Source organism: Hemicordylus capensis, chromosome 2 (assembly GCF_027244095.1).
Source record: "Hemicordylus capensis ecotype Gifberg chromosome 2, rHemCap1.1.pri, whole genome shotgun sequence".
In the NCBI taxonomy this organism is placed as follows: Eukaryota; Metazoa; Chordata; class Lepidosauria; order Squamata; family Cordylidae; genus Hemicordylus; species Hemicordylus capensis.
This window is the reverse complement of record NC_069658.1, coordinates 45123414-45138369: the sequence shown is the minus strand read 5'-3', so window position 1 is coordinate 45138369 and position 14956 is coordinate 45123414. Positions and strand designations below refer to the sequence as shown.

The following is a 14956-nucleotide window of genomic DNA, read 5'->3' as shown; positions in this document are numbered from 1 at the left end:
ACTCAGGATTTCTCTGAAGCCACACACTAGTTGCAAAGAGCAAGATACAGTAAAAATTTGACTTTGGGGGATGGCTGGGTCTAAGTTCATCCCAGCTTTGAACAAAAAGATCTGACTCTTGAATCCTGATTATTACCCTAGTCGGACATCCCAAGAGACAAAGGAGGTGCAGATATCTTTCTGCAGGGTGCTTTGTGCTAATGGGGCAGTTTCTCAAGCACAGCTGGAACTTATCAAGAAGAGCTCAACAAGCTTGAACAGCTCTTGGTGTTTTAGGTACCTGCTCATTTAAGCTTTGAAGGTGATGAGTAGTTTGTCTTGATGTTTTATCTAATGAATTTCCAGCATTTTGTTTAAGCCACCCCATCCAAAATATTTCCTTCCTGGCCAACTTTGAATCTATTGTTATTCAAGAAATCAGGAATGCACCCTAATCATGTTGACTAATTGCATCCCACTAACTAGGAGGCAGATTCTAGTGCCAAGAGCAAAGAGTAATATGGGAGTACAGGAGTGCTGCCAAGCTTAGTAACACATCTGTCCCAGCTTGTTTGAGCATGAGGAGTAGCTTCTCCAGGTGATACCTTGAGTCCTGTCAAATCATCACACTTGGGCAGATAGAACAGGACTAAAATGTAAATAAACAAACAAAACCTAGAGAGGAGAGTTGGTCTTGTGGTAGCAAGGACTTGTCCCCTTAGCTAAGCAGGGTCTGCCTTGGTTACATATGAAAGTGAGACTAGAAGTGTGAGCACTATAAGATATTCTCCTCAGGGGATGGAGCCGCTCTGGGAAGAGCAGAAGGTTTCAAGTTCCCTCCCTGGCTTCTCCAAAATAGGACAAGATTTATTTATTTTTTAATTTATAGACAAGATTTTTTTTAATTGAACCAACAAACTACCAAAGCATACAGTACGTTGCCAAAGCACAATTATATACAAAGTGGTTGTTTGTACATGATATATCTACAAAGATTTACACACAAGGATTTGGAAACCCACAAGGTTATAAAGTATATGTAGTCAGTAGTAGTACTGTAACTCAGGGATGGAGGATTACAAGGCACATCAGGTAATCGGGGGGAGCGGGTGTGTGTGTGTACATCCAATGTCCATTTCCATAATTTGCCCCATTGCTGTTTAGAAGAGATACACTTGTCTTTTTGCACATAACCATACAAACCTTTCCAGAAGAGATTTACTGTCTCATCCACGTGAACCTCTTGGTCACGTCTTCCCTCCCTATTCCTATGCAGGAGCATTGCATAAATGACATACAGGTTTACTAACCTGATTACGAGAAGGGGAACGTTCCAATTCCCTAGTATGAGGGCACCCGTTCCGTCCCGTTTCCTTGAAGGTTTCTTTCTGGGACCTCGAAAGGAGGTTCTATCACTCAAACCCAAGGTTAGTTCTTCCCAAGTCTGTTTTTCCAAATCAGGCCACTCTAACAGCTTGCTTACTCCCTGCCACACTCTTTTGGCTACCACACACTCTTTTAAGAAATGTGAATGGGTTTCCCTGAATGTTTTGCCTAGCTCACTAGCTTTCTGTTTGCAGGTGATTTTAGGACACTCTTGCTGGTCCTCTGGGAGCCATGGCTTAGCCGCATTAAGCAGTAGTACTTGGTGGTATAAACGCCACCTCATTTCCCATAAATGGAAAGGGACCTTTTTCTCCTTAAAGAGAGTGATAGCGTGATCGGGTTGCAACAAGTACTGTGAAGTGTGGTGTTTGTAGTGTTTACGTTCTAAATCAGGGTTTTAAAAAACCCACTTCTAGAATCTCTCCATAAATTGTTTTCCTTAGCTGCTTAACTGAGGAGGATCCTTTAAATAGATCCGGTTCAACCTTCCATTTTTAAAGTGTGAATAACAAATCTCTCAAGTAGTCCGGGTGTTCTCTTTTTAATATGAGGCCCTGGTTGATCTCTGGAATGGAGAGATGGCCCAGGCTGTTGACACGGTTGCTCCTAAACGCCCTCTCCGGCTTGGTGGAGCCCGATCTGTTCCTTGGTTTTCCTCAGAGCTTAGGGCGATGAAGCAACTCAGGCGATGGCTGGAACGACGCTGGAGGAAGAGTCGTCTCGAATCTGACTGAACACAGGCTAGAGCCCATTTTAGGGACTACTCCGTGGCGGTGGGGGCGGCGAAGAAATGCTTTTTCTCCGCCTCCATTGCGTCTGCTCAGTGCAGACAAACAGAGCTGTTTCGTGTGGTAAAAACCTTGCTCCACACATCCCCCCAGACAATGGGGGAGGAGTCATCTACAGCTCTTTGTGATCAGTTTGCCTGTCACTTTGCAGATAAAGTCACTCACATCTGTGCTGACCTGGACTCCAGAGTTTTAGCAGTTCCGGCAGACATGCCTTTGGTACCATCTGGTCCTGTTGTGTTGGATTCTTTTCAGTTGGTGCGGCCTGAGGATGTGGACAAGATCCTGGGCAGTGTGCGGGCGACTTCGTGCGCTCTTGACCCTTGCCCTTCATGGCTAATAAAAGCTGCCAGGGAGGGGACAGGCAGATGGATGGAGGTGATCGTTAATGCTTCATTAAGGGAGGGCAGGATGCCATCGTGCCTCAAGGAGGCGGTGGTAAGACCACTATTAAAAAAGCCATCCCTTGATCCCTCCAGCCTGGATAATTATAGACCTGTGTCTAACTTTCCCTTTTTGGGCAAGGTGATGGAGCGTGTGGTGGTGTCCCAGCTGCAGAGGGTCTTGGATGATACGGATTATCTGGACCCTTTTCAATCTGGCTTCCGCCCCGGGTATGGGACTGAGACTGCCTTGGTCGCTCTAGTGGATGACCTACACCGGGAACTAGACAGGGGGAGTGCGTCCCTGTTGGTTCTGCTGGACCTCTCGGCGGCGTGCGATACCATCGACCATGGTATCCTTCTGGGCCGCCTCTCGAGTATGGGAATCGGAGGCTCTGCGTTGCAGTGGTTCCGGTCCTTTCTTGGGGGGAGGGTCCAGAATGTGGTGCTGGGGGACTACTGCTCGGCCCCGTGGCTGTTGGCCTGTGGGGTCCCGCAGGGATCGGTCTTGTCCCCCATGCTGTTTAACATCTACATGAAGCCGCTGGGAGAGGTCATCTGGGGATTTGGACTGAGTTGTCAGCAATATGCGGATGACACTCAGCTCTATATCTCCTTGTCATCTGATCCTAGGGAGGTGGTGGATGTCCTGAATCGGGGGCTGGAGGCCGTGATGGGTTGGATGTGGGTTGACAAATTGAAATTGAATCCGGATAAGACGGAGGTACTGTTGGTCAGTAGGAGAGCCAATCGGGATGAGGAGAGTTTACCAGTTCTGGATGGGGTTGCACTCCCCTTGAAGGAGCAAGTACGCAGCTTGGGGGTACTACTGAACCCGGCTCTGCTTTTGGAAGCTCAGGTGGAGGCGGTGGCCAGGGGTGCCTTTGCACGGCTTCGGCTAGTGCGCCAGCTGCGTCCCTTTCTCGAGAAGGCAGATCTGGCCACGGTTACCGATGCCTTAGTCACATCGTGGTTGGATTACTGTAACGCGCTCTACGTGGGGCTGCCCTTGAAGAATATCCAGAAACTGCAGCTAGTGCAAAACGTGGCAGCAACGGTTTTATCCGGAGCTGCCCGTTGGGAACACATCACCCCCATTTTGAAAGAGCTGCACTGGCTGCCGGTTTGTTTCCGGGTCCAATTCAAGGTGCTGGTTTTGACCTTTAAAGCCCTTAACGGTTGGTTTGGGCCTGAGGTATTTGAGGGACCGCCTGCTCCCAAGGGTTGCTGCCCGCTTGACGAGGACATCTGGGGGGGCCCTGCTCCGGGTGCCGACAATGAGAGAGGCCTGATTGTCGTGCACTCGGGCCAGGGTCTTCTCTGTTGCTGCTCCTAGACTCTGGAATGCTCTCCCAGTGGCCATTCGTTCCTCGGACTCCATCACGGCTTTTAGAAAGCTTGTAAAGACTTGGCATTTTACCCAGGCTTTTACATAATCGTTTTTACTGCTGCTTCTGTGTGTTTTTATCTGTTGTATTGTTTTTATATGTTTTTTATACTTTTTAGCTTGATGTTTTTATTGTTTTTTTATTGTGTTTTAACTTTTGTAAACCGTCTTGGGGTTGTCTTTTAACGAAAGGCGGTATATAAATGCAATAAATAAATAAATAAATAAAAATACTTGTGTGATATTACCATTGGAAGATCCTCCCCCCCCCCCCATGCTAGCCTTTTCTCTAGACCAGTGACAAAGGGATCCTATTGGCTCTTCAGAGCTTCCTCATCATCTCTTAGCCACCTAATGGTGCAATGAGAAATGACTTGACTAGCAAGTTAGAGGTTGCTGGTTTGAATCCCTGCTGGTATGTTCCCTAAACTATGTGAAACATCTGTTTCAGGCAGCAGCAATATAGGAAGATGCTGAAAGGCATTGTCTCATACTGTGTGGGAGGAGGCAGTGATAAATCCCTCCTGTATTCTACCAAGGACAACCACAGCGCTCTGTGGTTGCCAGGAGTTGACACCAACTCAATGGCACACTTTACCTTTAGGAACATAGGAAACTGCCATATCCTGAGTCAGACCATTGGTCTATCTAGCTCAGGGTTGTCTTCACAGACTGGCAGCGGCTTCTCCAAGGTTGCAGGCAGGACTCTCTCTCAGCCCTATCTTGGAGAAGCCAGGGAGGCAACTTGAAACCTTCTGCTCTTCCCAGAGTGGCTTCATCCCCTGAGTGGAATATCTGACAGTGCTCACACATCAAGTCTCCCATTCATATGTAACCAGGGTAGACCCTGCTTAGCTATGGGGACAAGTCATGCTTGCTACTACAAAATCAGCTCTCCTCTCTTTAGTCAGCCAAAAGGGTAGTACTTAACCACAGTAAGCCAATTGCTCTCCAGAGCACTGAGGCAGCCATTGGAAGTTGCCTTTTCTATGCTTTAGCAACATTTTAGGAAGGTTCATCTAACGCCACCATATTTTAACACAATAGGTTTAACCAAGCCCCCAGCGCTGTTCAGTGGCCCTAGTTAGGAGCTCCATTTTATGGTAGCTAGCTTAGGTACATGGTTTACTCAACTGTTAGGACTATATCCATGAGGCTTTTATTAAGGTTAATTATCTGTAACATGTTGAAGTAAAAAAGGAAAGAAGTTTATTTAAAAATTTAGAGTGACAATATATTTATATATACACAAACAGTGGCACATTGTGTCAACTTTGTCAAACAATTAGCATTAAATTAGCATTTATTTAACAGCGGTTTAGCCAGATCCTGTATGATTGCAGAGTTCAGTGCTGGAAGGGTGCTGATCTTACCAAGCTTGCTGCTGGCATATTTGTTCTTAATAGTCTGAAAAGAGAGACCTTAGTAAGTTGGTTGTACTTTAACATTTCAACTGTTCTTCACAGCCAGAAGGTAATATACATCTATACTTAAAGTGCAGTAGTAGGAGATTTGGTCCAGATATGCATGCCCCTAGCCCAAGTCTGTTGGTATTTCTGCAAAAGCCATACCAATTGATTTGAGTTTCTCCAAGACTCATGACCTTCACTTTTCAATATTAGCAGCTTTAGAGTGCAATGTGGAGGAACACTTTCTGCAGGTTTCTCCACAAATCAAGTATCAAGGTGCTTTATTACAGCAACTTGCTAGAACAGTGTTTCTCTCCATCCCATGGCTTACAAATAGAAGCAGAAGTGCATCATACTTCTGTGCAGGTTTGCCTACCATATGCTTTGTAAGGCTTCTGTTCACCAGTAGGACATTCTTTGCCATATGCTGCATAACAGGAAGGAGTTCACTCTCTGCATAGTCCATGTAGTGTTGTAGAGTTGGTGTCTAAGAGCAAGGAGGAAGAGGTCAACTAGAGGAACTTGAAAGTATTGTGTCTTTGCAAGCTCACACTGCTCCATGTACCTTCAAACACAGACTTTGGGCAAGTACTTCATTCTCAGATATCTTTAAAGCTCTGTAACTTAAGGCAGTTGAGAATCATCCTCTGTTAACAGATAGTGGCTTGCCTTAATCTCCTTTTCTCAGCCCAAGGTTTTAGTATGTTATTTTAAAATAAAAATTCTGTCCTACGTTGCCCCGCTCCCCCAGGAATCCTAGCAAGTTCTTAGAGGCAAGCTAAGCAGGGACTTGCAGCTTTTTAGCAATTGTACTTCCATTCCTCCACTGTTCAGGCAAATCATTTACCCTGTTAACCAAGGGATACCGTATTTTATGGACTATAAGACTCACTTTTTTCCTCGAAAAATATCCGCCAAAATTCAGGAGCGTCTTATATGTTTTAACAGTTTACTGTGTTAAAACTCTGAAAAACTGGATTAAAATTAAGGTGCGTCTTATAGTCCGTAGCGTCTTATAGTCCGTAAAATACGGTACTTTCCACCTCCATCCCCTGCAGTCAGGGTCCTGTTCCAGCTCAGTTACTTACCCATTCTCCCTCATCAAGAACTTTAGTAGATAAGCAATAGGCAGCAGCAGCAATTTGAGAGGGAGGATAGTGCACCATTTCATAGTCCACCAGTGCGAGTTCCATCAGATACTTTGCAAGTGTGTGTTGCTGTACATCTGCCTGGAATAGCAGAATAAGGTTGTGTTATTCTTACCTGCAAGTCAAGGCAGCCATTCCATGCCTTGCATTATTCTTTAGGCCAACTCCAGAGTGGCATGCTAGATGTAGTTTTACTATACATGTGGGGCTGTGGAAGCTGTTAGGATTTCACAGCTCTGTAAGAGGGGAAGCTAGTCTTACAGCCAGTTAACCCCTCAGCCAGATTACTGCAGACCCCATTTAGAAATACAACAATCTACTTATGACTGACTTCACCACTGCTCTCCTTTTTCTAGGGGAGATATCCAACGACTCCCAGATTTAGTTCTTCCAGCTTTTATTTGTGAGACATGGACTAATTAATGCCATTCTACAAAGCTAGTGCAAGGGATCTGCAGTGAATTAGGAGCATTACCTCTCCAATTTTTGATGCCCTCCTTAGGAAGTGTAGTGGAAGAGGACGGCCAAGGTTGAAGTCCAGAGATCTCAGGATCTTCATCTCCATTTGTCGGATTTGGAGATTAGTGTATGTATGGTCTGTCACAAATGCAAAGTCACCAATTTCTGGAGGAAACATTTCTTCATATTTGCTGGCAATAAACATAGCTGTTATACCAACCAGCTGCAGCAGCTTCTTAGTGACTTTGTTGTTCTGCAATAGAGAGTGTGGCTGTTCAGACCATTGCAGTCACTACTCTGGATGTAGTGGTTTTTCAAAAAACTGCCCTAAACTTAACAAGTATTTATGTATTGCTTTTCAACAAGAGTTTCCAAAGCGGTTTACATAGAAAAATAAATAAAGATGGATCCCTGTCCCCAAAGGGCTCACAATCTAAAAAGAAACATAAGACAGACACCAGCAACAGTCACTGTAAGTACTATGCTGGGGGTCGATAGGACCAGTTACTCTCCCCCGCTAAATAAAGACAACCAACACTTTAAAAATGGTGCATCTCTCCAGTTGGCAGGTGCTGACCAGTCTATATAGTCCTAGTTGCTCAGGCTTCTCCGGAAGCAAACTGACAACTGCACCTGTCAACATAGGAAGCTGCCTTATACCAACTCAGACCATTGGTCCATCTAGGTCAGTACCAATCTTTCCCAGCCTTACCTGGAGATCCTAGGAATTGAACCTGGGACCTTCTGCAGGCAAGCAGATGTTCTACTATGGCCCCATCCTCCAAAGGAGACAGTTTTACAGCAGACAGTGCTCATATGTGGTAACCCATCCAAATGCAAGAGGCTCAGGCAAGTTATTTAGCATGCATCTTTTGTTACAGAAGCAAGAAATGTTGCCTAAATATATATGGAGGCTCAGTAAGGAGGCTATTGGAGCCTGCTCTTCTTTTGGATTGGAATAAACCTCAAAATAAGTTTGCTTTTGGCCAGCTCTTCTTACCTGCAAAAAGCGGTCAATAATGGCAACAGTCATATACATAGTCTCTGGCAGGAGTTTGAATTTCATTTGAACCTGCACAAGCCAGTCAATCAGAATTGCTCTCATGTTTCCATTAATTTCCTGGCCTGCCAAGTAGTTTGGTCTTACTGACTGCTGCCCCTAGAAAGAACAAGGATATTTAAATCATGTTAACACTTCACATAGTAAAGCCCTCTTCCAGCTAAAGCATGTACTACCACCATCCAATTCCACTATGCTATAGGTCCTCTCTAGTTTTGGAAAAGGCAAACACCATGTAGCCAATTGCTCCTGCCTACTTACTGATGCAAACTTGGAGTATCAATATCCAAGGACTGGGGCCCGGCTCAAATTGCACAGAACTTGCCAGGCTCGGCTGGAACTGGGCAAACCAGTTCTGTGCAAATCCCTAGCCAAGCCAACAAGGGCAGTAGGAACAATGCCCCTGAAACTGGGTATGATCCTTGATCTTGCCCTGCATTCAGGATGTGGCATGACCCTGCTACTTGAAAGGATGAACCTGTGGCCACAAGTGTTTGGCTGGCTTTGGTGGCCAAAGTCATTTGTCCCTGGCCAATCGGTCAGGCCCACAGATATTTGAGCCAACCTCAAGAACTCTAAGATAGCTGTAGATGTCCTTCACGTATTCACTGCAGAGATTTGGGTCAAAAGCATCTTCTGTATCTACATCTTTCACTTCAAGCAGAACATCTGAGAAAGCCTGGCACAGTATTTCCTCTGCTGGTGCACAACCAGAAGTCTCCATTGGACTTGGGGATGAAGACTCCAACTGTAGAAGAGAAGCATCCATTTGTTTTAGTACAGGGAACACTCAAGTTAGCAGTACACAAGGTATGCAAGGACTGCCCATATGGTTCCTGTATGCTAGTTCCATTACAAGTCTGCCAAGAAAGTCTTACTAAGCAGCTGTAGAGCATTTTCAGTTATATTTTTCCTTTATTATATCAAAGGCTGCTTAAGTGAGCTCTTTCCATTGTATGCTGCTTTGCTTATGGGCTTTGAGCATTGTTGAATCTGGGACAAGGGAGTTTAAGCACCTCTACAGCCACTGATGAGACAAATCAGTGATGCTAGAACTGTTTAAGGAAGCTGCTATACAGAGATATTAGCAATAGATCAAAATCTCTATTTATTTATCTATCAAATTTGTACACCACCCCAAACTTTCATCTCTGGGCTGTTAACAATAGCATCAAACAGTAAAACATATACAAAAACTTAGTACAATTTAAAAATCACCTACAAATTAAAACCTTAAAGTTTAGAGGTCATAGAATTTGTTTCAGAAAGGTTTTCATCCCTTAGATTGATCCAGCTAGATCTAAGAATAGGAAACAGCCTAGTCATTGGGATTGGGGCGGGGGGGGGAGGTCTAAGAAGTTTTACTCTTTTGTTAAGTGAAAACAAACCCCATTGGCTTTAAGAGTCTTGGCAGAAAGTTGATAACTGCTTGAGTAGTGAACCAAAAGCTTAAATTCAACAGGCCTGCCTGAATGCAGCCCACCAGGGATTCAATTCCCTTTCATGTACTTCACCTAGGACTGGAGGAATTAGCAAGAACTCCTCTCATAACAGGAACTTTTCTTGTAGCAAGAGACAGGATTACACACAGCAAGTATCAGTCCCTCCCAGTCTTGAACCCAGACACTTAGGCTTTTTAAGGACTCTCATCTGGAAGCCATTCCATACCTTAACAGGTTCTGGGACTGGGTTCTCTTCCTTCACAGGCACAGTTGCCTTGTCGGTGGTGGCTCGTGTCGCTTTCTTCATGGAGATTTTCCCCACAGCTGCAGGCTTGGTCGTTTCCTAAGCAGAGAAGAGAAATCAATGCAGTCACCCTACAGGTACCCAGGGCTAAGTTCAGCTTCAAAGAGAGGGGAGGCTTACCTTTTTCAGGAGCTCCTTGGGCTTTGGTTCACACGCCTTGTTGCCAATGTCTCCCAAGGCAGTCCGAGGCCTCAAGCTTGGCTTGACAGCAACCACCCCTCGCTTGCCGGCTGGCACCACAGGCTTGGTTTTGTTCTCCATGTTGACTTTTGTGTTCTGCAAAGAAGAGCCCCTTTAAGACATCAAAATGGAAGGAGGATGGGGACATGGAGGGGCTGTAGAGCTCAAAGCTCTCTCCCACCTGGAGAGTCCTTCTCCATTGGCATTTGTAGGGAGACTGGGAGAAAGATAGTGGGTTACCGGAAGCTGAATGAACCAGGAGCACCCCCCTTCCCCATCCATTTAACTATGAATTCCTTCCCTTTGCCAGCATGGAAAGGAGAATTAGGTAGAAAGTTCAAGAGCAGGCACAATATATGTTTAGTATTACCACAAGTCTTTTTAATCTGTAAGGAAGTTATTAGCACAACTCCCTCCCAAGCGCCTCCTATGCTTCTGGGAAGCACACGCCGCCGCAACTGCCCACGGCTCCTAGCAAAGGAGAAGACCAACCACCGCGAACCAAAGACCCCACTAAGAAGCGCCTCCATACCCTGGTGACGCGCAAAGCCATGGCTCAACCTCGATCCCTACAGCACTAGCTTCTCACAACCGGCCTTCTCCGCTCCGAGCAGCGCCCCTCTCGCCCAAGCCCCAAAGACGGTCGATTACTGCTGCGCACGCGAGCCCGAAATGCCCTGCCTGCCGATGCAAGTTTAAAACTCGTAGTCGCCGCGCTGATTGGCTGCCTCTTTGACTTCCGTCGCTTCCCATTGGCCCCGCAGCGTTCCAACCTAAATGCGTTTCTATGGGTACGGGGGCCTGATTCCTCCGAGCGTTCGAAAAGGGAGGCGTGGCTAAGAGTGGGGCGTGACCGCTTTGGTCTCGTGAAGCCTTGTTATCTTGCGAGGCGAGCTCAGCTGAGAGGTAGAGGTTGTTTCCTGGGCTGGGAGGGAAGTGGGCTCTTGAAAAGTGCGTGTATTGGTTGTGTGCGGTCGCGACTCGCTTCCTTCAGAATAAATCATTTAGGACTGCTATAAATACCTGCAAGGGGGGAAAACAAATCACGGCTCAGTTCTCCTTGCGGGATGGGTAAAGGGGTTTAGGTTGAGTTTCTTGTTCCCACCCCCGCCGCGTGTTTCCTTACATGCATTACATTTTAAAATTTACGTGTCCACATATCTTGAACGTTGTTGGAGTTCTTTTCATACTGTTTTGCCTTGGGATGGGCTCCTGTGACTTCCCACTAGGTAGAGAGTCAACCGTTCAAGCTGGATTTCTCTATCACTGCATACTCATGCTGGAAAGGTTCCACCGATTAGTTTTTACCTGCCACGCAGTTTTTTTTTTTTAAGTATATGAAAAGCGAAGAAAGGGTAAGAATCCTAAGCACAAGGCAGCGCAATAGTAGGGAAATTTAAAACAAAAACCCCACGATATTTTGTTTAGTCTTGAGAGTTTATTGAAACCGTGTTTCTCCTAATAACTGCATAGCCTTCACCTGGTGTTTTATATGGGTTCCATCTATATTATATATAACAAACTTGGGTCCCGATTATGTTGGACTACAACTCCCATCATCCCAGCAACGGTCAGATGGCACTGGTTGGGGATGATGGGAGTTGTAGTCCAACATCATCAGGGGACCTTGTGTATAGGTGTTGGTATTGCACCTAAACATATACTTACTGATTCCTGACTACATTATAGTTAGGAACATAGGAAGCTGCCATATACTGAGTCAGATCATTGGTCCATCTAGCTCAGTATACACAGACTGGCAGCAGCTTCTCCAAGGTTGCAGGCATCACTCTCTCTCACCCCTATCTGGATGTTGGACGTAACCCCCCCCCCATTACCTGGTGTGCCTTGAAATCCCCCACCCCCAGAGTTACAGTACTAGCTGCATATACTTCATAATCTTGTGGGTTTCCAAATCCTTGTGTGTAAATCTTTGTAGATATATGATGTACAAACAACCACTTTGTATATAATTGTGCTTTGTTAACATACTGTATGCTTTGGTAGTTTGTTGGTTCAATAAAAAAATCTTGTCCTATTAAAAAATAAATAAATCTTGTCCTATCTTGGAGATGCTGCCAGGGTGGGAACTTGGAACCTTTTCCTCTTCCCAGAGCAGCAGCTCCATGCCCTGACGGGAATATCTTGCAGTGCTCACACATCAAGTCTCCCATTCAAATGCAGACCCTGCTTAGCTAAGGAGACAAGTCATGCTTACTACCACAAGACCAGCTCGCCTCTCCATTATTTATCACATTTCTATCCTACTCTTCCTTCAAGATCAAAGTAATTATTCAATTTTATCTTCACAACAGCCTTGGGAGATAGGTTAGGCAATACTAGTGATTGGCTCAAGGTCACCCAGAGAACTTCATGGCTAATGAGGATTTTGACCTAGGTCTCCCCAGGCCAAACCCAACATTCAGTTTACTGTACTACATTGACTCACTTAGAACTCCATTTATATGCTGGTCATAGTATTGCCACCTTTCACCTCTCTTCCTTCCACATGATGAAGACTCAGGTTCAGATATTTTAGAAAATGTGGGTGTGTGTAGTACTTGTGCACAGTATTCCATGAGCATGCTGGCAAGCCCTAACCTAGTACTGATGTGCCGAGAAGCCTCACACTGCCATCCTCTCCACATGTAGGGTGTTTGAAGAGGCAAAGCCTGTAAGCATGATGGAGCTTGTTTTTGTGATTGGAAGGCTGGGGCGTGAGCAGGGGTGTAGGAAGGTTGGTGGTGGCCCTGGGATGGGATGTGAGGATGGGTGTTGTGCCAATCCCCCGCGGCCCCTGGTTCTGCTGCATGCCCTGCACACTACCCTCTGGAGACAGGCGACACCCCTTCTGCCTGCATCAGCATGCTGACACAGGGGGCATCGGAAAAGAAAGAAGCACCCAGCTGCGGGTTGGCAAAGAAAGTGCTCACTTGCTGGATGGGACCCTGTGTCTGTGCCTGGATGGGACCCCGGTGTCTGTGCCACCCACTGGCAGCAGCTCCACTGGCAAGGCAAGGCAAGGCAAGAGGGTGTGTGTGTGTGGAGGGGGAAGAGAGAATGAATACCTGCACCAGGTGCAATGCCTGACGGCCAGCGGTCCGTGTGCGGCTGCGGCCCAGCTCATCTCGCCCCCCACATCTGACGTCAGACTCGGGGTGTGTGCTCTGGCTCCCGAACAGAGCCACATGGCTCCGTGCCGGAGTTGGGGTCTGGTCAGTGCTACAAATCATTTAACTCACAAAGAGGCTGCTCTGCAAACAGGGGTAGCTCTTCCCGGCCATGAACACAGTAGCCATTTAACTCCCAAATGTGGGCTGTGTAGCCCCTGCGCAGGAGCTAAACCAGCAGATCCACGTCTGACGTCAGACACAGTGTGTGTATTGGGGCTGCGAGGCTTAGCCCCTGATTGGGCGTGGCCTGGGTTATTTGGTTATTGGGCTATTTGCCCAATGTGGCTCCGCCCCTGGCCTGTACCCATTTTCATTTCTCACCTTTTACCTCTGAAGCCCACTGTGCCTCCCAAAAGTATGTCCCTGAGTCATGCAACCTTCAGGGACACATTTTCATGCCTTTGCTTGTGTTATGTATGATTATAATGGCTGACATCCTAACCCAGCAATGATGCAACAGGAGCCATGTCGTCGTCACCACCGCCACCACCACACCTTCATTTCACTAAGACGGTCCATGCGTGGATGAAGGGGAATGTGTTGGGGAAAACTCGTGAGAGCTGCCAAACTCTCGCAAGAAACTCTCCCGAAGAGGCAGAGGGAGAAGCAAACTGGCCCAGAAGGTTGCAGGGTGGGTGCCAAGGGGGTTAAGGTTAGGGCAGGTAGCGAGGGTTAGGAGGAAGCGGATGGCCGATGGGCGAAGTGGCCATTGGGCTGAGGAGGAGGGTGGCCCTTGCCTGGCCGCTGGGAGGAGAAAGTGGTGGTGGTGTGGGGAACGAAAGTGCTGCTGGTGGGTGGGGACGGAAAGTTGAGAGGAGGCAGGTGGTGGAGCCGTGGCTGAGAGGAGCCCGTCCGGGCAGGCAGTGGAGCTGCGCCTGGCAAGGAAGGAAGGCGCTGCTGGGCTGGCGGGCGGGGAGGGAAAGGGGAGAACAAGAGCCACGCCACTGAGAGGAGCCTGGCTGGGTGCCCGGTGGGGAAGGAAAGCGCTCCTGGCGGGCGAGGAGGGAAAGTTGTGAGGAGGTGGGTGCCGGCAAGAGAAGAAAAGCGCGGTGACAAACTATCGGTACAGAAGCTATGCACCGGGTCTGCTAGTATATCTATCTATCTATCTATCTATCTATCTATCTATCTATCTATCTATCTATCTATCTATCTATCTATCTATCTATCTATCATTCTCCTAGGTGTGCCTTGGAATGTGCATCCCAGCGCCCAGCTGAATGGCTGGGCAGTGGACGCATCTGATTGGCTGAGGCACACCCAGGAGGATTGGTTGCCGCCATGGAGGCCAGAGGCAGCGGGCCCAGCCCGGCCGCGGAGGCAAGGCCCAGGAGATGGGGGGGAAGAAAGGGGCGGTGAGGTGGAGAGGTGGCTGGGCCTGGAAGCTGAGGCAGAAAGGGGGAGAGGTAACTGCCGACCCCAAAGAGTGCACAGATGCTCTGCGTGGGGTCAGCTAGTATTTATTAAGACTTCAAATGATGGCTACTTTCACTGATTGAATCCTCACAAACTGTGCAGTATTATTAGTCATCAACAGTTCAGAGAGTTGCTTTAAGCATTTTGAAAAATGAGAGTCATGCTAATCTGGAGAGCAAAAGTTCCCACTGTTACACCCCTTCTTTTTGTCAAGTGGCAATATTTACTGATGTAATTGTGGGGAAGGAAGTCATCTATATTATTATTTCTCCTGGGTGTGCCTTCGAATGTGTGTCCTGGCATCCAGCCTGATTGGCTGGGCAACAGAGGCGCCTGATTGGCTGGTGCACCCAGGAGAATTGGCTGGGGCGGGCCAGACCACGGCGACAGTGGGTCCGGCCCGGCCGCAGAGGCGAGCCTGGCCGCGGAGGCGGCACTCGGC

The 14956-nt window shown here is 47.3% G+C and overlaps 1 protein-coding gene across 1 annotated transcript; it reads right to left on the bottom strand.

Annotated features, from left to right (window-relative positions):
• Positions 1–5109: 5109 nt before the first annotated feature.
• On the bottom strand, positions 5110–10618 carry CCNB1 (cyclin B1). Its single transcript, XM_053288226.1, has 9 exons — positions 10458–10618; positions 9866–10021; positions 9668–9784; positions 8565–8747; positions 7940–8098; positions 6956–7192; positions 6421–6561; positions 5709–5819; positions 5110–5330 (listed from the first exon to the last, which is right to left on the bottom strand). The coding sequence occupies exons 1-9, from the start codon at positions 10476–10478 to the stop codon at positions 5220–5222; spliced, it is 1236 nt and encodes a 411-aa protein (XP_053144201.1). The 5' UTR covers positions 10479–10618; the 3' UTR covers positions 5110–5219.
• Between the last annotated feature and the right edge of the window lie 4338 nt (positions 10619–14956).